At 37.9% G+C, this 20,034-nt stretch overlaps 6 protein-coding genes and 3 long non-coding RNA genes across 15 annotated transcripts, besides 1 other annotated feature; 4 read left to right on the top strand and 5 right to left on the bottom strand.

The window, feature by feature from the left end:
* Window positions 1-163: 163 nt before the first annotated feature.
* Window positions 164-2,378, bottom strand: AT3G59080 (Eukaryotic aspartyl protease family protein). Of its 2 annotated transcripts, NM_001035814.1 has the most exons (2): window positions 1,348-2,205; window positions 164-1,239 (listed from the first exon to the last, which is right to left on the bottom strand). In NM_001035814.1, the coding sequence occupies exons 1-2, from the start codon at window positions 1,970-1,972 to the stop codon at window positions 365-367; spliced, it is 1,500 nt and encodes a 499-aa protein (NP_001030891.1). In that variant the 5' UTR covers window positions 1,973-2,205; the 3' UTR covers window positions 164-364. The 2 variants fall into 2 exon arrangements, with proteins under 2 accessions (NP_001030891.1, NP_191467.1); NM_115770.3 differs by having other exon boundaries at window positions 164-2,378.
* Window positions 2,379-4,269: 1,891 nt separating this feature from the next.
* On the top strand, window positions 4,270-6,420 carry AT3G59070 (Cytochrome b561/ferric reductase transmembrane with DOMON related domain-containing protein; the record flags this gene model as incomplete). Its single annotated transcript, NM_115769.1, has 2 exons — window positions 4,270-5,475; window positions 6,226-6,420. The coding sequence occupies 2 exons, from the start codon at window positions 4,270-4,272 to the stop codon at window positions 6,418-6,420; spliced, it is 1,401 nt and encodes a 466-aa protein (NP_191466.1).
* AT3G59068 lies at window positions 5,743-6,592 on the bottom strand. The gene has a single exon (NR_141702.1). It is a non-coding gene; the product is annotated as an other RNA (long non-coding RNA).
* Window positions 6,593-7,270: 678 nt separating this feature from the next.
* On the bottom strand, window positions 7,271-7,527 carry AT3G09185. Its single transcript, NR_141515.1, has one exon. It is a non-coding gene; the product is annotated as an other RNA (long non-coding RNA).
* Window positions 7,528-7,946: 419 nt separating this feature from the next.
* PIL6 (phytochrome interacting factor 3-like 6) lies at window positions 7,947-10,879 on the top strand. Of its 4 annotated transcripts, none has more exons than NM_115768.5 (6): window positions 7,947-8,602; window positions 8,882-8,959; window positions 9,081-9,807; window positions 9,889-9,954; window positions 10,048-10,398; window positions 10,476-10,879. In NM_115768.5, exons 2-6 carry the CDS (start codon window positions 8,889-8,891, stop codon window positions 10,593-10,595), a joined length of 1,335 nt encoding a protein of 444 aa, NP_191465.3. In that variant the 5' UTR covers window positions 7,947-8,602; window positions 8,882-8,888; the 3' UTR covers window positions 10,596-10,879. The 4 variants fall into 4 exon arrangements, with proteins under 4 accessions (NP_191465.3, NP_001030890.1, NP_851021.1 ...); NM_001035813.2 differs by having other exon boundaries at window positions 8,154-8,602; window positions 8,871-8,959; window positions 10,476-10,806; NM_180690.2 differs by having other exon boundaries at window positions 8,277-8,602; window positions 10,482-10,779.
* Window positions 10,880-11,274: 395 nt separating this feature from the next.
* On the top strand, window positions 11,275-14,088 carry PAO3 (polyamine oxidase 3). Its single transcript, NM_115767.3, has 9 exons — window positions 11,275-11,650; window positions 11,806-12,013; window positions 12,108-12,221; window positions 12,314-12,401; window positions 12,491-12,576; window positions 12,669-12,771; window positions 12,859-12,956; window positions 13,036-13,465; window positions 13,553-14,088. Exons 1-9 carry the CDS (start codon window positions 11,611-11,613, stop codon window positions 13,850-13,852), a joined length of 1,467 nt encoding a protein of 488 aa, NP_191464.1. The 5' UTR covers window positions 11,275-11,610; the 3' UTR covers window positions 13,853-14,088.
* Window positions 11,401-11,607: a sequence feature (AT3G59050.uORF1).
* A 270-nt stretch (window positions 14,089-14,358) lies between the features above and the next one.
* On the top strand, window positions 14,359-17,435 carry AT3G59040 (Tetratricopeptide repeat (TPR)-like superfamily protein). 2 transcript variants are annotated; one of them, NM_115766.4, is made up of 6 exons: window positions 14,359-14,606; window positions 14,942-15,257; window positions 15,626-16,165; window positions 16,286-16,410; window positions 16,507-16,605; window positions 16,674-17,435. In NM_115766.4, exons 1-6 carry the CDS (start codon window positions 14,551-14,553, stop codon window positions 17,287-17,289), a joined length of 1,752 nt encoding a protein of 583 aa, NP_191463.2. In that variant the 5' UTR covers window positions 14,359-14,550; the 3' UTR covers window positions 17,290-17,435. The 2 variants fall into 2 exon arrangements, with proteins under 2 accessions (NP_191463.2, NP_974457.1); NM_202728.1 differs by having other exon boundaries at window positions 14,472-15,257.
* On the bottom strand, window positions 14,583-14,962 carry AT3G09175. The gene has a single exon (NR_141514.1). It is a non-coding gene; the product is annotated as an other RNA (long non-coding RNA).
* On the bottom strand, window positions 17,344-19,744 carry TT12 (MATE efflux family protein; the record flags this gene model as incomplete). Of its 2 annotated transcripts, NM_115765.4 has the most annotated exons (8): window positions 19,343-19,744; window positions 18,639-19,183; window positions 18,466-18,552; window positions 18,337-18,393; window positions 18,016-18,254; window positions 17,809-17,927; window positions 17,637-17,723; window positions 17,344-17,567 (listed from the first exon to the last, which is right to left on the bottom strand). In NM_115765.4, the coding sequence occupies exons 1-8, from the start codon at window positions 19,658-19,660 to the stop codon at window positions 17,496-17,498; spliced, it is 1,524 nt and encodes a 507-aa protein (NP_191462.1). In that variant the 5' UTR covers window positions 19,661-19,744. The 2 variants fall into 2 exon arrangements, with proteins under 2 accessions (NP_191462.1, NP_001325700.1); NM_001339948.1 differs by lacking the exons at window positions 17,344-17,567; window positions 17,637-17,723; window positions 17,809-17,927 and having other exon boundaries at window positions 17,987-18,254; window positions 19,343-19,713.
* Window positions 19,745-20,034: the final 290 nt, after the last annotated feature.

Genomic DNA, 20,034 nt, shown 5'->3' with positions numbered 1-20,034 from the left:
AACAAAGACGATGATTTGACAACTCCTTTGCCTTAAAACCTTACCAAAGTGAGTCCTAAACTCACAAACAATTCAGGGATTACTAATCAAACTTTGACAATTCCAGTGACTACAAATTTACTTGTCATTGATGGTAGACTATAGAGTTTGAGAAAATGCATGTAGCAAGCAAAATTAAATCACTTTGTATTCAGAAATGAATTTGAATAAGTACATTAGTTTGGTATGATCTTTGTTCTACAGCAAATACATTACATGTTTGAAGGAATATCCTAAAGAATGAAAAAATCTAAAGGGAAAAAAATGAATCTGTTCTTATTGTGTGTTCAGTTGCTTTGATGGACTTAAAAATCGACAAGAAAGATTATATATCTGCACACTTTGTAGGTGCATACCCGAGCCTAGACCTCTTTGTATCATAGAGTATATGAAAATTCTGCTGCTGGTAGTTTCCAATGATTGAAAATGCTGATTTGGGAGTTCCTAGCATTGCCAAGCAAACCAAATCCTCATTCAACCATATGAAAGAATTCTCTGTCGGGAAGTTCCAAACAGCGCCATCTGCAAAAGCAATCCCAAGCTCTGGCAGCTGAACGTTATGAATGCCAGAGACGTTGAAGCAAGGATCTAGGATTGGAAAATCTCTATAGACCGGATACTTCCCTTTAGCTTTCTCAGCAATCTTGTTCTTGATGAATTCATATGCAGGTTCTGCGAAGTAACTTAAGGTTGTACCTGAATCAATGATCGTCCCTCCAGCTCCATCTGATGAGATATTCCATGTTTCTTCAGGTATGTTTAGAACTTCTCCCGCGACTAGAATGGATTTGATTTGTACGTAGTAAAATGTGTCGACGAGGTTTTCTTTCCCAGCGACAAAAGAAGTGAAGTTCAGATTCGGGTGACTTAACAAATCCTTGTCTTCTCCGAAAATCAGTTTGCTACTAACGTTGGTATCGCTGTTTCTGTCGACAAGGCAATAAGAGAAGGAATGACCATAAAGAGACTGAAGCTGAGAGGAAAACGAAAGCGGGCCTCTTCCTAAACCAAGCAAGCCTGCAGCACCATGGAAGAGACCTCGGTTCCAATGACCGCAACCGAACATCATATTTTCAACATTATACAACTCCGAGCTCCCTCCATTTGTCGTGAGGTTAACCGTGAAAGTCTCTACTGCAAAATCTCCGGTAGTGTTGGAGCTATCCCCATACCAGTAGTAGTAAGGGCATGATTGGTTATCTGATTTGCAGGGCATTGGAGGGTCAGGTGATGAGACTAGGTTGCATCTTTGGTCATTGCAAGTTATGTTCTTGTAAGAAGCAGAGGCTTTAGGGTCATAAAACGCACCGTTTTGCTGGAAACAGTCGTAGCAAGGCAAGCATTGAATCCAGTTTAAGTCACTCCCTGTATCAAGAATCAAGGAGAAGTGTTTTGGTGGCGAACCAACCAACACGTCCATGAAGTACTCGCCAGAACCGAGAGTCATACCAGACTCAAGTGTTGCCACCAATTGACCAGCCTGCTCCTCCACGGAAGAAGCCACCGGAGTAGTGGTAACAACTTCTTTATCATTCTTCTTCTGCTTCTGCGAAACAGTGTTTTGGTTGTTCTTCTCCAAAACTCTTTTGTGAAGCGTCTGAATTCTTGTGAGATCTCGGATTTGAAGCTCAAGAACTGAATTTGTTGTTGCCTTCTCTGTAGTCGTAGTCTCCCGGCGCTTTAAGTGAAACTTCACCGTCTTGTTTTCTCCGGTCCGTTCCTTGGTGGGTTCTTTCTCAGGGGAAGAGAAGCCGCAATCGTTGCTTGTGGAAGAAGAAGCAGAACCGAAACGCATTGGATTTGGAAAGTCAATCCCAGAAAAGCCAGAGATGTTCTTCTGCTCATTGTTTCCAGCAAGAGCTCTGGAGTCGCCGGAAAATGCTGTGACGAAGAAGAAAATAAGACAAAGAATGAAACTGTACTTGGAAAACATTAGGATCAATGCTTGAGAACAAAAAATCGCCGGCGACAATTAAGCTTTGAGTCGCCGGGAAAGAAAAGTTAACTAAAAGTGACAGAATCAGAAGCAGAAGTTGTCTTTACTTCGGAAAGATTTAATTAGTTTCGACTGTTAAGATTTTGATTTCTGAAGGAATAGAGGAGAATTAAGAAAGCTTAGAGAGAGGGAAGAAGAAGAAGAAGAAGAAGAAGAGGAAAGAACAGAGTAGAGATCTTGGTGAAGTCAGATTACTGAAAAAGAGAGAAATAAAAAAATAGCTGATATTTGTTGACTAAAGTCATCTTCTTCTTCACGCGGTTTCATATCTACTTCGTTTCTTTTACCGTTTCTTCTGTCCTAAAACTTGATTTCTTCATCATATTTTAAAGGGATTAAGAGAACAAGAAGAACATAAACAGTTATAGTTAGCTGCCAAGTACTTTTTAAATGAAAATTAGGTTGAATTACACTAACAACATAAATGTTTAAAAAGTTAATACTTAAGTCAATTACGATATAGTTTTATATCTTAGATCAATTGAAAATTTAGTAGTGGCAGAGAAACTATAAAAGAAAAAAGATCTCTCTAATGCATATTTGAACTTTTATGGTCTTCTATTTGAAATGTAGATTTTAAATTTTTTCATAATATTCAAGTTCATGAAATTATATTTTTGAGAATATTATGTAACTTTGAATTATCGAGGCATAAATGCTACGGTCAATGAGATTACATAGATACAAAATGTGGTTGGTGAATTTTTCTGTTTGGCGCGATTGTAAGCAAACGTGATCATTTTGCGATAAACGTTTTGATCTTTCTTTGTCAACATTTAATCTCTAAAAGACAAACAAAATTCACTCGTAGTAAAGTGATTGGAAAAGAAAAAAAATATAACAACTACAATTCATCATCATCAATTAAACTGCTTAACAAAAACAGAATTTGATTTGGATACTAAGACACAAACACTTAAGTGGTGGTATCTAGGCTTTAATCTATTGAGTATTGATGAAGAAATATGAGAAAAATATTTGCACAAAATAAAAGAGAGAAAACTATAGTAGTTTGACCGCCAAACCAAGAATGAGATCTTTGAAAAAAAGTCTTTAACCAATACAACTTTCGATCACCTTTAAATGACGCATGCTAGAATAAAATAAACATCGTCACAATACATTACTATAAGATTCAAAGAACGCATAATGAAAATGGACCCAATAAATAACACCTTAGTGTGTATTATTAACTAATTACTAAAGGCAGAGTCGTTAAAGTTGACCGGTTATAACCATACTATTCAATTTGAGAACAATTTTAAAATAAGAAGAGTTTTGTATAAATGACGGTAAGGGACAAGTCCTTACGTTTTCTCTTAAGCTGTTTGACCATGACCAACCAAATTAACGTTTTTTAAAAAATCTAAACCTTAATCTGAATTATAACCATCTAACTAATCAACATCCCGGAAAACCTTAAGGCTTTTTTTGTCACCCGAAAACGTATAACGTTAGAAGTTGACCGGGAAGATAAGGTTTATACTTTTCCATTGCGACACTATTCCAAGTAAACAAACAAATAGTAAAATGATTAGATTTTACATCAACTAACCTATGTATTATACATTGCGACACTATTATGCATCATCGCTTTCCTACGCTTAATGCACTTCAAATAATCCATAATACATTCACGTAACCTAGATAATTTTTAGAAACTATAAATATTTTCATAGATTAACTTGAATAAGTAATTTGATTTGAAGAGATTAATGTTGTATTTTTTATTTTATTTTTAATGATTATCTTATGGAAATTTAAATTTAAAAATTTAGAGTGTCGGTTTCTTTTATACATATTTTAATCACATGTTTTAGAAAAGAAATACAAATAGCTAGCATTCCGAATAATGTAATTGATAATTTCCTTAAAATTTTGCTACTAACAAAACTTAAAAGTTTTTTTTAAAAAGCAATAAAGTCATAAAGAAAAGGTTTTTCCAAATTTGAAAGAGATCGTATTAGATATAGTAAAGATGTGAAAAGATTATTTTTTGGATTAATATAGATATATGTACACATTTTTTTTTTTGTTGTTGATATACTTAAGGGTCAAAAAAAAGTAAACAATATCAAATTATGGAAATACAGTCCTAAGTCTTAGGAAGTGAATATAACTCGCTATAAATATGCGAAACTACTCAGCTTCTAGCACCAGAAATCATAAATCTCTTCTTCCAAAATCGTAAACCCTAGTGTTCTCCGAGAAAAGCCACAATCATAATTATTATCATGTCCTTGTCTTCGAGAGCCACGTTAGTCGTTTTGTGTTGTCTGTTCATGTTGATTCCATCTTTTACGACAGCAGCAACAGAACAAGGACTTCATGCTAGATCTAGATGTGAATCTTACAGCTTCAACAACGGAAAAAGCTTTCGCTCTTGCACGGATCTTTTGGTGTTAAACTCTTATCTACACTTTAATTATGCTCAAGAAACCGGAGTTCTTGAAATTGCATACCATCACTCCAATCTTGAGTCTTCTAGTTGGATATCGTGGGCTATAAACCCGACAAGCAAAGGCATGGTGGGAGCTCAAGCACTCGTGGCTTATCGAAACTCAACTTCTGGTGTCATGCGTGCTTATACTTCCTCCATTAATAGCTACTCTCCTATGCTTCAAGAGTCTCCTCTTAGCCTTCGTGTAACACAAGTATCCGCTGAGTATTCTAATGGAGAGATGATGATATTTGCAACTTTAGTCTTGCCTCCTAACACAACCGTCGTTAATCACTTATGGCAAGACGGTCCGTTGAAGGAAGGAGATAGACTTGGAATGCACGCAATGAGTGGTGATAATCTCAAATCCATGGCTTCTTTGGATTTGCTTTCCGGACAAGTCACAACCACAAAATCAGTTAACAGAAACATGTTGTTGGTAAAACAAATCCATGCAATAGTGAATGCATTGAGCTGGGGGATTCTCATGCCCATCGGAGTTATGGCTGCAAGATATATGAAGAATTACGAGGTATTAGATCCCACATGGTTCTATATACACGTTGTTTGTCAAACCACGGGTTATTTTTCCGGTTTGATCGGAGGATTAGGAACAGCAATCTACATGGCGAGACATACCGGGATGAGGACTACACTGCATACCGTGATAGGATTACTTCTGTTTGCTTTAGGGTTTTTGCAGATACTTTCGCTCAAAGCAAGACCGAACAAGGATCATAAATACAGAAAATACTGGAACTGGTATCATCATACTATGGGATACATAGTGATTGTACTAAGCATATACAATATCTACAAAGGCTTGTCTATTTTACAACCCGGAAGCATCTGGAAAATCGCCTATACTACCATAATCTGTTGCATTGCAGCGTTTGCGGTTGTGATGGAAATTTTACAGTTTAAGAAGAGATGGGCTAGATTGTTCTTCAAGAAATCCAAAGACGTAGAAGCTGATCAACCCACTGTTTCCGTTGATGTGGTCTAGTTTTTTTTTTGTTACTTTTACTTTTGGGAGATTTTAAGGTCGTCTTAGCATTCGTATGTCCTTTCCTTCAGTAAAATGCAGTCATTCTTAATTTTTACTTGTTAAAGATGAATTACTTTTTGATTAATAAAAGTTCTTTTATTCAATAATTCAACAAGAAAAAATTATTTCTAATAGACCAAATTCTAAGCATATAAAGTGTTTTGGTTCCACTTTTGCTTTCAAAATTGGAAGTATCTTGAGCTTGTCCTGTGGGCCGTCCCAAGTTACACTGCTGCTAATAATAATATGCTCTTCAAAAACTTTCTGTAGAGACTCAAATTATTCAAGGGATGTGATAAAACTTTAATTAACGTTGAAGAATGATACTTAGCTGGACTTAACATTTTAGTGTCTGGTCTTTGTAAATGATACTCAAAATTGATATTCTGAATGTTAAAGAATGATACTCAAAATTTGAGTGTCTGATCAAAACTTTTTTTTTTACTTCCCAGACAAACTCACCAAAGAAAAAAAGACATTGAACTTTAGAGTTTAATTAAGCTAACAAATGGATCTATAAATTCGTGAATGTGTATTTCAGGAGTGCACAAAGAATATAAAAATATTTTGCAATCTTGACTAATAAAAGTTCTTCTATTCAATAATAACTTTCGAAATTTCTATTCTACAAGAAGTGAGATTTGAATATCCTTGTATGGACCTTCAGAGCTATAATCATCACAAGGTCGGCGGCGGGAGCAGATCGGAGAGACGGAAAAGGCGGAGAGGAAAAAGGCGAGCGGCGGAATTGAAATTCAGATTGAAAACTATAATATAACGAAGAACTTCATGATCCCCTCAGTTTTTGTTATTTCTTATCCACATACTTCTCCGCCGCTTCTAGCCTTTCATTCCTACCACCATCCGTCTACTTCCATCGCCGCCACCGCCGCCTGAATGTTTCAGAACGGTCTCTTATAGAGTTAGGGTTTTGACGTTTTGTTCGGCCCTTTTCTCTGATAAATTTGTATTTTTCGGACTAAACTGGGCCGTATCTTAGGCCCAATAACGCATCTCCACAACACAGTACAATATCTGTTATATGACATGACTTAAAACTTTTGGGCCTTTTCTGATAAATTCAATTTGCTAATGTCATTCTATTTAATGTGATGTTATCTTCATCCTATGAATATGCATATTCATAAATATTTAATGTATGTATATGGTTCCTTAATCAATGATGATTGATAGATTCGTTCCTTCGTCGAAATCTAATGTATATGCATAGAATTAATTCATATATCGGTTTAGAAGATGATGGAATTAATTATCCAACTAGGCGACGACTTATATGTCGACATGAGTTATAAATTCAAATACAACGACATCATTTGAGTCAAATGCAAACAAAAATTATAAGAAAAATAAAATAGCAATCGAAGGGTTTTGGGGTTTTATGATTTATGGCTGGCATCTGTGTAACCGTGTTCCTCTTTGCTTGATTGGGATAACAACGTTTTACATGTATCGTCCACGACGAACGAATCTATCTATCAACTTAATTCATCCAACTAGCAAATAGCAACTTGCATACAAAATAATTTATCAAAAAAAAAAAAAACTTGCATACGGAAGAAAAAGTGTTATTATTCAGCAATTTTCACTAAACTACTCATATTTAAATTCCATATTTTGCACTAAATTACTATTTCTATGGCTGGAAACAAAAACTGAGTTACTTGGCTCATGGCCTTCTATAGCCTTGAATGGACGCTATTACGACCTCGTCTCTTTCGTGGAAAAAGCAAATGAGGGCCAAAGACTTTTAAAGGGAAATGTCTCCTTTCGGTGGATGCTTTCTTCACAAATGCACCCACTATATATGTCTGTCTGTCTACTTGTAAGTTGCAATGTAATATATTCATGAATTTATCATACTAATAATATGTTTGTTTATCATTAGATCGGTAGGGGTTATGCACATTAAACGATAAGATTGATGTGATAAGGGTTAGAAACTGATCTACTGTTAAATTATTGTGATAAGGATCGGAAATTAATGTGATCATAATTTTGGTGGACCATTGTTTGTCTGTGGTCCATGACAAACAAGTCACAACGGTCCACGGTTTATTACGACATTGTGAATTTGTGATTGCATATTTAGGTTCAAAACTGTTATTAATATCCAAAATTTTGTGTATAATTAATAAATTCCAAATTCACAATCAACTAAAAGTTATATGTATAAACTTGCAGTTGTTTAGAGAATGATAATAACACAAAAACTTACGATGGTAGCTTTAACTAGTCAACACGTGAAATAAATGCGATGTGGAAATTTGCCGGGGGAAAAAATGATGACTTCTCAAGATTATTTCCGCTCGGGTTTTAATGAGACTCTGACATGAAATTGAATTCAGATGATTATAAAACGGTTCATATATTCATATAGTAGATGATGATATAAACTCATCGAAGCATCGTAGAAAATAGAGAACTTCAATTTGTTTTTTGTTTACCATTATTAGAGATACTATTCGCTGAAAGAGAAGCATAAGAGGGGTGTTATGATTTGACAAAAACACCCTTAATCATTGGTCAAGACTCAAAGAGTGTTGCAGATAAGGTACAGATCAGAAACCCACCTCTAGAAATCGAGCAATAGATCTCTCTCAACTTCACAGACAAAATCCAACCGAGTTGGTGGGTCTCACTAACTCTTTAACTAGTTGTCTGACAATTCGCCACGTGTCGGTCATCCTGATCAGTTTCAGTACTATTGCCCCCACCGAATCATTATCTCCCCCTCGCTCACTCGCTTACTTACCGTAATAATCTCTCTGCTTCCCTCCTCTAGCTCTTGTCCCTTTCTGTCTGAACCTGGCAAGAAGAACCTTAGCCTCTCTTTCTTCTTTCTCTCTCTCTCTCTCTGTGTTACTGTTCTGTTTCAACTTTACTCCCTCAGTTTCAGAACAATTCCCTATCTAGAAGAGAGATAAAACCGAGAAGGTTTTGGAGATAGAATCTTTTGTTCTTCTTTTGTCCCTCCTTGCTCGATTTTTGTTACGTGTGAAGCAATAAAAAAAAACTGATATAGCTAAATCTTCCATCCATTCAGAGGCTTCTAAATCTGGTAATTACTTTTATAGCTTCCCCTTAGTAAGAGTTTACTATATATAGAATTAGTTGCTTTATTAAATCATTTCCTCCTAGATTGTTGGAGAGGGTTGTTTGGTTTAATTATTTTCTAATCATTAAACTGTTGGGATTTCGAATAATCTTTTCTAAGTTGATTGCTTTCATCATCCTTTTTCCTCAAATCTCCTGTTAATCATTATACTAATTATGAATCAAATCATTTCTTATTCACTTACAAAAAAGTAATATATTCTTTATTTAAGTGTCTTTACAGATCTGACATGGAACAAGTGTTTGCTGATTGGAATTTTGAAGATAATTTTCACATGTCCACTAATAAAAGATCAATCAGGTATATATCAATTTTCCAATTCAAGTATTTCATAATTATATACCAATTTCACATCTTAATCATAGCTATTTAAGTATTGTTTGTTTAAAATATGTTTGTAAACATTCATATGTTGGGACAGACCAGAAGATGAATTAGTGGAGCTATTGTGGAGAGATGGTCAAGTGGTTTTACAAAGCCAAGCTCGTAGAGAACCGTCAGTCCAAGTCCAAACCCACAAACAAGAAACCCTAAGAAAACCCAACAATATTTTTCTTGACAACCAAGAAACAGTACAAAAGCCTAACTACGCTGCTCTAGATGATCAAGAAACCGTCTCCTGGATACAATACCCTCCGGATGACGTCATCGACCCTTTCGAATCCGAGTTCTCCTCTCATTTCTTCTCTTCGATCGATCACCTCGGAGGTCCTGAGAAGCCACGAACGATCGAAGAGACAGTTAAGCATGAGGCTCAAGCCATGGCTCCTCCTAAGTTTAGATCCTCGGTTATAACAGTCGGACCGAGTCATTGCGGCAGCAACCAGTCAACAAATATTCATCAGGCCACTACACTTCCGGTTTCTATGAGTGATAGAAGCAAGAACGTCGAAGAAAGACTTGACACTTCGTCAGGTGGCTCCTCCGGTTGCAGCTATGGAAGGAACAACAAAGAAACCGTTAGTGGAACAAGTGTAACCATTGACCGTAAAAGAAAACATGTTATGGATGCTGATCAAGAATCTGTGTCTCAATCAGATATAGGTTTGACCTCAACCGATGATCAAACCATGGGTAACAAATCGAGCCAACGGTCAGGATCTACTCGAAGAAGCCGTGCAGCTGAAGTTCATAATCTCTCAGAAAGGGTATACATATACTATTTCTGACTAGTTGATCAACCATTCAGTAATAATAATTCTGATGTGATCTTTGTCTATTAATTACAGAGGAGGAGAGATCGGATCAATGAAAGAATGAAAGCTCTTCAAGAACTCATACCTCACTGCAGCAGAGTAAGTTTTTTCATCACAAAAAAACTGAGTTAATTAAGCTGTAATTGATTGGTGTGTTTAAATATGGTTTTGTCTTCTTCTTTTTTTGTGTAGACAGATAAAGCTTCGATATTGGATGAAGCAATTGATTACTTAAAATCACTTCAAATGCAACTCCAAGTGATGTGGATGGGAAGTGGAATGGCGGCGGCGGCAGCAGCAGCAGCAAGTCCGATGATGTTTCCCGGGGTACAATCATCTCCATACATTAATCAGATGGCTATGCAAAGTCAGATGCAATTGTCTCAATTCCCGGTTATGAACCGGTCCGCTCCGCAGAACCATCCCGGTTTAGTATGTCAAAACCCGGTACAGTTGCAGCTCCAAGCACAGAACCAAATCTTATCGGAGCAGCTCGCTAGGTACATGGGCGGGATTCCCCAGATGCCGCCGGCGGGAAATCAGGTCAGTTGCAGACGGCATCGTTTTGAAGAAAGACAAATATATTTATTTAATATCTGACGTGTCATGTTTTAAATTAGATGCAGACCGTGCAACAACAACCAGCGGACATGTTGGGATTTGGATCTCCGGCGGGACCGCAAAGTCAACTGTCGGCACCGGCGACCACCGACAGTCTTCATATGGGTAAAATAGGCTGACTTGGCATATAGTTTTCCTCCGAAATTATTCTTCTTACAGTTGGTGATTGTTATTTATTTTTGGTCGCCTAAGCAAGCATAAAAGCTAAGTCAAATGTATTATAGAGATCTAATAAGTTAGTCTCATACTTATAACTTATTTTTAAACAGTTGAATTATAGTATCAATCAAGTGTTGGGAACCTAAAGATCATACATGTGTCAATACTTTTATATTTGTTCTCAAGGTTCATCAGAAAAACAAAATAAAAAGGATAGACTAGGCCTGCATTTGACATTATCATGGGCTTTTTTGGGTCTATGAATATGAACATTAACCCATATTACTGCTCAAAACGCATACGTTATACAAAAAACGGAAAACGCTAACGTGGTTTACTCCACCACGATTCGTACGTAACGACTAGCGAGTCCCATACCTACTCGATTTTTAGTTTCCTCAAGTTAACGGTGAAATCAAATTACCGATTATGTCCTTCTAAAGTGACACGTGTCTTACAAGAGGAGCGAGTTTATCCTAATCACATACTCGAGCGTGTAGGTTTCCGATTAAAGCGAAGCAGAAAAAAATTACTAAAATAATAAAAACGTATAGAATGTGATTAATTAAGTCAACCAATAAGCATCTTACAAATCAGCACTCTGAAAACAAACACGATTATTAATAGAAAAAGCTGCGACCCGACTCCTGAGCCTCTCTCTTTCTATCGCTCTTTGATTTTGTTTCTCATTGTTTTGCTTCAAATTACGCATTCGAATCTGATCTTCGTTGATCTCTGTGGAAGAAACAGATAAGAGAAAATCGCATGAATTTTTTTAGAAAACTAGGTTTTAATCCTTCGATTGCAAGCTACTTCACTAATACGAGTCTTCTGATCTCAATTCTTAGTTTTTCTCCTCAATTGCCGATTTCTCTCTTTCTTTTCGAGCAGAAATCGTTAGATCCTTTATCGCTGTGTAATAGTAGTACTAATTTTAATAATCTTGAGAGTAATTACTCCGTTCATTGTTGAATCATGGAGTCCGGAGGCAAAACTAATCGTCAGCTGCGTAAAGGTATCATCTTTACTTCTTATGATTTTTGTTTTTTTTATGAAATCTTAATACTTTGTCTGATAATGAATAAGTTATTCAGTTATATTACATGAATCCGAATTTTGTTATTTTCTGTTGTGCCCTGAACTGTTTCATATGTTGCGTTGGTGTTTCAGCTATTTGCGTCTCAACAGACGAGAAGATGAAGAAGAAGAGATCACCTTCAGTGATAGTGATTGGAGGTGGTATGGCTGGAATTTCAGCCGCTCGCACTCTTCAGGATGCTTCCTTTCAGGTTGTTGTATTGGAGTCTCGTGACAGAATTGGTGGACGAGTTCACACTGATTACTCATTTGGTTTTCCAGTTGATCTCGGTGCATCTTGGTAATATCATGGCTCCTTCAACCTATCTTTTTCACTGATTGCTGTTTGGATCTTTTGTCATCGATGCCAACTAAGCAATATCGTTTTGTGACAGGTTGCATGGTGTCTGTAAAGAGAATCCTTTGGCTGCAGTAATTGGTAGATTAGGATTACCTCTTTATCGTACTAGCGGTGACAATTCGGTTTTGTATGATCACGATCTTGAGAGGTGTGTACAACCGTTGTGGATATTCTAAATGTGTATATTAAGTAATCTTCTCTCTTTGTTGGAAACTCATGGCGCAATTATGTTTTCTGCAGTTATGCTCTGTTCGACAAGGCTGGTAACCAAGTTTCTCAAGAGTTGGTGACAAAAGTTGGCGAAAATTTTGAGCACATTCTGGAAGAGGTGTGTACTTGGTGTCCACTTTCTCTTTTATTATGTTTTATGGATGTTGCGCCTCTTTGATTTACTAAACAGTTGTTTCACAAATGCAGATCTGTAAAGTCAGGGATGAGCAGGACGAAGACATGTCAATAGCTCAAGCCTTTTCTATTGTATTTAAGAGGAACCCTGAATTGAGGTATGGAAACATATTGTCTCAACTCATTCCGTTGATTTGTTACTTATCCGCTTTTATATTTGTTGCATGCTTAATTAGATTTTCACTTATAGGTTGGAGGGACTTGCCCATAATGTGCTTCAGTGGTACTTGTGCCGCATGGAAGGATGGTTTGCTGCTGATGCTGAAACCATCTCGGCAAAGTGTTGGGATCAGGTTAGTAACTTAACTTCTATGTCTGTCCTCGGTTTAGTGGTTGAGGTATGTCCCCGTTTAGTGATTTGTTAATTGAAACATTCACAGGAAGAACTGTTGCCCGGTGGACATGGTCTTATGGTTAGAGGGTATCGCCCTGTAATCAACACTCTCTCGAAAGGTCTTGATATACGACTAAGTCACAGGTACGATTCATTTGTCGAAGGAGTTTCCACCATTTAACGAGTCTGCAGCTAAAACCTTATTGGACTTTTGTTTTGTCAGAATTACCAAGATTTCAAGGCGCTACAGTGGTGTGAAGGTGACTACAGAGAAAGGAGACACGTTTGTTGCGGATGCTGCAGTCATTGCTCTTCCTCTAGGAGTCTTAAAGTCAGGAATGATAACATTCGAACCAAAGCTTCCACAGTGGAAACAAGAAGCTATCAACGATCTCGGTGTTGGAATCGAGAACAAGATCATATTGAATTTTGACAACGTCTTTTGGCCAAACGTAGAGTTTTTAGGAGTCGTTGCAGAAACTTCCTACGGATGCAGTTATTTCTTGAACCTGCATAAAGCCACAAGCCATCCTGTCCTTGTTTACATGCCGGCTGGTCAGCTCGCTAGAGACATCGAGAAAAAGTCCGATGAAGCAGCTGCAAATTTTGCCTTTTCGCAACTACAGAAAATTCTTCCAGATGCCTCTTCACCGGTACTGCTCCAAACTACCTTTTCTTTCACCTGAGTTGCTATATTGTTTTGCCAATGTACAAGCTCTAATGGGGTTTTCTGTTGGCAGATAAATTATTTGGTATCAAGGTGGGGATCAGACATCAATTCATTGGGATCATATAGCTATGACATTGTGAACAAACCTCACGACCTCTATGAGAGACTGAGAGTGCCATTGGATAATCTATTCTTTGCGGGGGAAGCCACTAGCTCAAGCTACCCGGGATCAGTGCACGGTGCTTATTCAACCGGAGTGCTGGCAGCTGAAGACTGCAGGATGCGTGTGCTTGAGCGCTATGGAGAGCTCGAACATGAGATGGAAGAGGAAGCTCCTGCTTCTGTCCCTCTTCTGATCTCCCGTATGTAATTTAAACCTCAGGTGTTTTATATCACCTCCATATGGGAACATTGTTAGATTTGATTTTATGAGATTTCACTAGTTGGAACTCTTGTGCCTATTCAATACCACTCTTTTTTCCTTCAAATCTGATTCAGATCTTTAGTCGAAGTCAAATGTGCAATGTGGAGTATGTAATCCATCTGATATAAGAACTATGTTTAAGTATCAGTGCCAAATGCAAACTTCAAATGAAGCTTTCTTTTACACAGCATGGTCAAAGCCTATCCTTTCTTTGGTATCATATCCTTAAAGGACCAATATAAATCAAAGACAAAAGATCATCTTTCTTTCTGACTTTACAAATCGATGCAATCATTAGTTCATTACCTTACACAATTCGAGACTACACGAGTCTTCTTTCTTCTTCACATCAGCTAAATATTGAAGCAAATCAGCAATTGCTCTTAAACATGTCGTATGGCCGTGTAAATAGCAGGTGCTCAGAGGGGCATCATTGTCAATTTTCCATGAAACCCCGCCTCTAATTACTGAATTAAATTTTGAGTTAAAAAAGGGTTTATAATGCTATTGAAGACTTGAAGTAGTATTAAGAAAAAATAAAAAATTATCCACTTTGAAGTTTTAACTTTTAAAGGATAAGAGAAGAGTAGCTTTCTTCTTCTTCCTCTCGGCTACTGCGACAGAGAAGAAGCTGCGAACTTTAAATGTCACAGGCTGTAATTTTCAAGCCGTTTGTTTCAGTTCCATCAAGTAATCACAGGTTTCCTTTTCTCCTTCCTTTCTACTTTTTACTTCTTAACCTTTTTGGAACAGCTTTCATTTTGGACTTTGCTTTTGTTCTTGAGTTTTCTTTCGTTTTCAATTGACGGGTTCGATAATTCTATGGAAAAGGGACCGCCTTTCAAAATTTCTACAAAAATCCGTGTTGGGTTTCGTCTAATTCAATTGATTGTGTAAGCTTTTTAGCAGCTGTGTCCAAATGGGTTTATCATCTGAGGCTTAGCTACTGCTAGGGTTTATGTTCTTTTCGTTTAGGCTATTAAAAGTTTTGGTTTTTCATTTACAAATTCGTCCATGTGTTTTGCTTTGTGTCAGCCAGAGGAAACTACAGAACAATATTATCAATGTTGGTGTTAAAATCCAAAACCGATTCAGAGTTGTTTGTATGGGAATGTTGGCTCCAAGGAAATTCCTGCAAAAGAGGAGGAAAATGGAGGTTTTCAAGGATGCAGCTGACGAGACGGATCAGAAGAGATGGAGAGGGCTTATGCTAGAGATTGAATCGACGGGTTCTGCTGTTCCGGTGCTTAGGCAATACAAAACTGACGGTGACCAAGGTCTTCCAAGGGATCTTGTTTTGGGTACTTTGGTTAGATTTAAGCAGCTTAAGAAATGGAACCTTGTCAGTGAGGTATGTGGAGAATGAATGACTCCCTTTTCTGTTTTGATACTTTTAGATACAATTGAGAATCTGAAAAGAATTGGACCCTTTAAGTATATATCTCCATGTTAGATTGGCTGGAAAGAATTTCATGAACTTAGTCTTGAATCTTGATTGAGAAATTAGATGAGTCATCTTAATCTACTTTTGAGGATTTCAATAGTGGTGCTGCGGAAAGCTTTTTGTTATTTATACCTGAAGAATTTACGTCAGCATGAAAGAAACTGTGATTACTCTCAGCACTGTTAGAAGATTGGCTATTGCAAGCTCCTAGTTTTGATAGGAAAGTTGTCGGGTTGTATCTGATATTTGGTTCCTTCCTTTCTTTTGATTTGCAGATTCTTGAATGGCTTAGATACCAGAACTGGTGGAATTTCAGTGAAATAGACTTTTTGATGCTCATTACAGCTTATGGGAAACTAGGAAACTTCAACGGAGCTGAAAGGGTTTTGAGTGTATTGAGTAAGATGGGCTCGACTCCAAACGTGATTTCTTATACCGCTCTCATGGAATCTTATGGGAGAGGAGGCAAATGCAACAATGCTGAAGCGATATTTCGAAGGATGCAGTCTTCAGGCCCAGAGCCTTCTGCTATAACTTATCAGATTATACTTAAGACTTTTGTAGAGGGGGACAAATTTAAAGAAGCTGAAGAGGTTTTTGAGACTCTTTTAGATGAGAAGAAATCTCCATTGAAGCCGGATCAAAAGATGTATCACATGATGATATACATGTACAAGAAGGCTGGCAACTATGAGAAAGCTCGAAAAGTATTTTCTTCAATGGTTGGGAAAGGAGTTCCCCAGTCTACAGTCACTTACAATAGCCTTATGTCTTTCGAAACTAGTTATAAAGAAGTTTCTAAGATCTATGACCAGGTGATCTGAATGATTCCTTTCTTTTAAGTAATTAGTATATACTAGAATTACCATTAGGGTATGTATTGGCCTGTAATAGTAGTGATCTAACCCTTTTAACTAAAATGTTTAACTTTTCAGATGCAAAGATCTGATATTCAACCCGACGTTGTAAGTTATGCTTTACTTATCAAAGCATATGGAAGAGCCAGAAGAGAGGAAGAAGCTCTATCTGTTTTTGAAGAGATGCTTGATGCTGGTGTAAGGTTAGTTTTTTGGATTTTGTATTTTGGCTTCCAAACGTCTATTCTTTTGCTGTTTTAGCTGAAGTGTTTACAGTTATTTGTCTTTTTATCTTTCAGGCCAACACATAAAGCTTATAACATTTTGCTGGATGCATTTGCTATTTCTGGGATGGTGGAGCAAGCAAAGACTGTCTTTAAGAGCATGCGGCGGGACAGGTAAATAATACTTCCATCTTGTTTGCTTGTTTGAAAATTGATAAGCAATTAACATGTTTCCCTCGCAGAATTTTCCCGGACCTCTGGTCGTACACAACTATGTTATCAGCATATGTGAATGCATCTGACATGGAGGGTGCTGAGAAATTCTTCAAGAGGATAAAAGTAGACGGTTTTGAACCGAATATAGTCACCTACGGGACACTGATAAAAGGGTATGCGAAAGCGAACGATGTTGAGAAGATGATGGAGGTATATGAGAAAATGAGGTTAAGTGGAATCAAAGCTAATCAAACCATCTTAACAACTATCATGGATGCGTCTGGGAGGTGCAAGAATTTCGGAAGTGCTCTTGGTTGGTATAAAGAGATGGAGAGCTGTGGGGTACCACCTGATCAGAAAGCTAAGAATGTGCTTTTATCATTGGCTTCAACTCAAGATGAGCTAGAGGAAGCTAAGGAACTTACTGGTATCAGAAATGAAACAGCAACCATTATTGCTAGAGTTTATGGATCTGATGATGATGAAGAGGGGGTAGAAGATATAAGTAGTGAATCTAGTGACGATGAGGATGAAGGAGATGACGATGATGATGATGCAAGAGAAACTGTGTTGTATGATAAACCACAAGAAGGGTCTTTGGGTTATGGTAGCTTACAGACGGAAGAACTTGTGGGGTTATGAAAATTGCGAAAAGTCTTGTTTTTGTAATCATCTAAAGTCGCAGGATAAGATTTTGCAGAAGAGAACTAAGTAGGTCGTCCATTATTTTTCTCTGTAGTTAACGAATCCTCAAATAACTTCATAAGAATCAAAAGGTTACTTATTTCATCTTATATCTCTTTTCACCAAAAGAGGGGAAAAAAAACAGAGTCACTGTTGCTGTTATCTTAAACACCTGCGTTAGCCATCTCTTGATTCTCAGTTGCCGAAGTCTTTACTCTCTGAGCTGCATTTTCTACCTACAACAGATGCAGAGCAAAGGTAAGAACTTTGGACTACAGAGAGAGAGAGGTTTGTCACTGTCTTACCTCGGAAGTCCAATTAGTTTTAAGTGTAAGAACAATCAAAGTTAGGGTTTGAAGTATGACTCCTGCAATCATCCCCCACCAGATCCCCTGTAAAGAAAAATCTCCCAAGTGTTATGTATAATACAATACATATAAATACAAAGAAAGAGAGAAAGAGAGAAAGAGATTATACAGCAACTCCAAGACTGGTTTTGAAGCCAAGGACACAGCCAATAGGAAGACCAATGACATAGTACGTAACAAGATTCACATAAGCCACCACTGCTTGCCACCCACTCCCAATAGCAACCCCTTTTTACCAATTCAACAAAACAAATCAATCCACAAAGACCAAAGCATCAATCAAGCATTCACAAGAGGGTCTCTTTTGTGATTTTACCAGAGAGAATTGGCTGGATTCCGTTTAAGAAAATGGAAACGGCGAGAAGAGGAAAGAGGTCAGAGACGGCTGCTATAACTTCTGCATCGCTGGTGAAGGCTTTGCTAAGGCCAACGCGGAACACAAGCACGATGACACAGAGAACTGAGCTGATGAGAACAGTCGTGATGTTGACAACCACTACTGATAACATAGCCACTCGTGGATTTCCCGCTCCTAGCTCATTGCTCACTCGCACACTGACCAAAAACACAAAAACGGTATGATGCTTCCAAATGGATCATTTCGACTGAAGATTTAAATGGATCATTTTGTTAATACCTGATTGCTGCACTTAGACCAAGCATGAACTGCATATCCCAATTCAAGTAATACATGCTGCAAAATGACTCAACTAGTCAAGAAACCATTGAGATTCATCGGTATTTTGATAAGTAAGTGAAAAAATACCAAATCGAAATAGCGTCTAGAGAAATTGTCGGATTGGAGAGTAAACCAGAGATAATCACTAGCCCTTGGTTGTACCATATCTCCAAACTGAAGAATATTTCATTTCAAATTTGGTATCAGCTTTCTTTAAACCATATACTCAAAACGCTCATATCAAACAGCTTTATGTTTACCATAGCATAACTGCTGAAGCTACCGTGAGCTTGAAGTAAGGCCATATCCCTCTAAATGCCCTCGTTGAAAACCCTGTCCATGTCTCCTTACAATTCGGGCTCATCAAGATATACATACCATTCACAGCTACTAGCAGCCACCATGAGAAACTGAGAATCAGAGCCGCCCCAAGCAAGCCGAAATCCAGCACGTTGGTAACCAGCCACGTGAGTAACGTGTGGAGCAAGAAAACTCCTAAGGACATGTAAGCCAAAGGGTTCACTATGTTCTGAGCCTGAAGAAACCTCTGCATCGGGCAAGCGAGGGCAAATGCGTAAATTTGTGGAATCATTCCACGTGCAAAGATCTGACCCTCGTGTGCTATGGCTACGGATTGGCCCATTGTTTTAAGGATTGGACCCGAGTACCAGTAGAGGAACGTGAGGAAGACTGCAGCTGCAAGGTGCAAGACCATGGCTCGTTGGCAGATTATTCCCATTGATGAGTACTGTCTCGCTCCGTACGCTTGACCACACACTGTTTGGACCGCGCTCGCCATTCCTAACTAGTCAATTTGATTAACAAAACTTTTTAAAACTCAAGAATGTTCGATAAGGAGAAACCGATCAACATATGAAGTGTACAATAAATATAGAATTAAACGACGTTGTTTCGTGTTCTTCACTCTGTTTTTTACTTTATGAACTCAAATGTGCCTTCGTACCATGATACCGTAAGCTAGGCCTTGGATTCCGACGGTGGCGATGGAAGCGCCGGCGAGCTGAAGAGAACCGAGATGACCGGTGAACATGACGGTGACGAAGCTGAGCATGTAATTCAGAACAGAGACCACTATAGAGGCTCCAGAGAGTGTCCATAGAAGCTTTGACTCCCACACTGCCAGCTTTAGCCACCACCGTGGTGTCACTGTGGATCCACGACGGCGGAGAAACTCCTCTATCTCTGGCGAAGACCGTTCAGTTATCTGAGAATCCGAGTGGAGTCGTGTCAATAACGGCTCGTATGTCTCTGTGGAGCTCATGGTCCGTTTATTAGTTCCTCTGTTTTTTTTTTCCCTTTTCTTTTGGTGTTGTTGTTCTGTTATACGCCTACCGGGGCGTCTTTTTATTACGACTGACTGTTTTGGTTATGTTGGGAGTTCGAGTCGTTGACCAAAATTGAATCAATGGTTAAGATCTCTTGTGACTGTTTGGTCTTAATCTTGATGATCATAGTGTAACAACCATTCTCTGGTTACCGTAAATGGACTTAGAGATTTTACTGCCGATTAATATTTTTCTTGTATATTTGAAACTTTTTCTTTTGTAAACGATAGCTAAAAGTGAAACTTGTTGACAAAATGTAAAAAGAGAAACATCTGATCTGCACTGAAACTTATGTGTGTAAAAAGATAAA

This window comes from Arabidopsis thaliana, chromosome 3 (genome assembly GCF_000001735.4).
Source record: "Arabidopsis thaliana chromosome 3, partial sequence".
Classification (NCBI taxonomy): domain Eukaryota; kingdom Viridiplantae; phylum Streptophyta; class Magnoliopsida; order Brassicales; family Brassicaceae; genus Arabidopsis; species Arabidopsis thaliana.
This window is presented reverse-complemented; position numbering and strand designations above follow the sequence as displayed.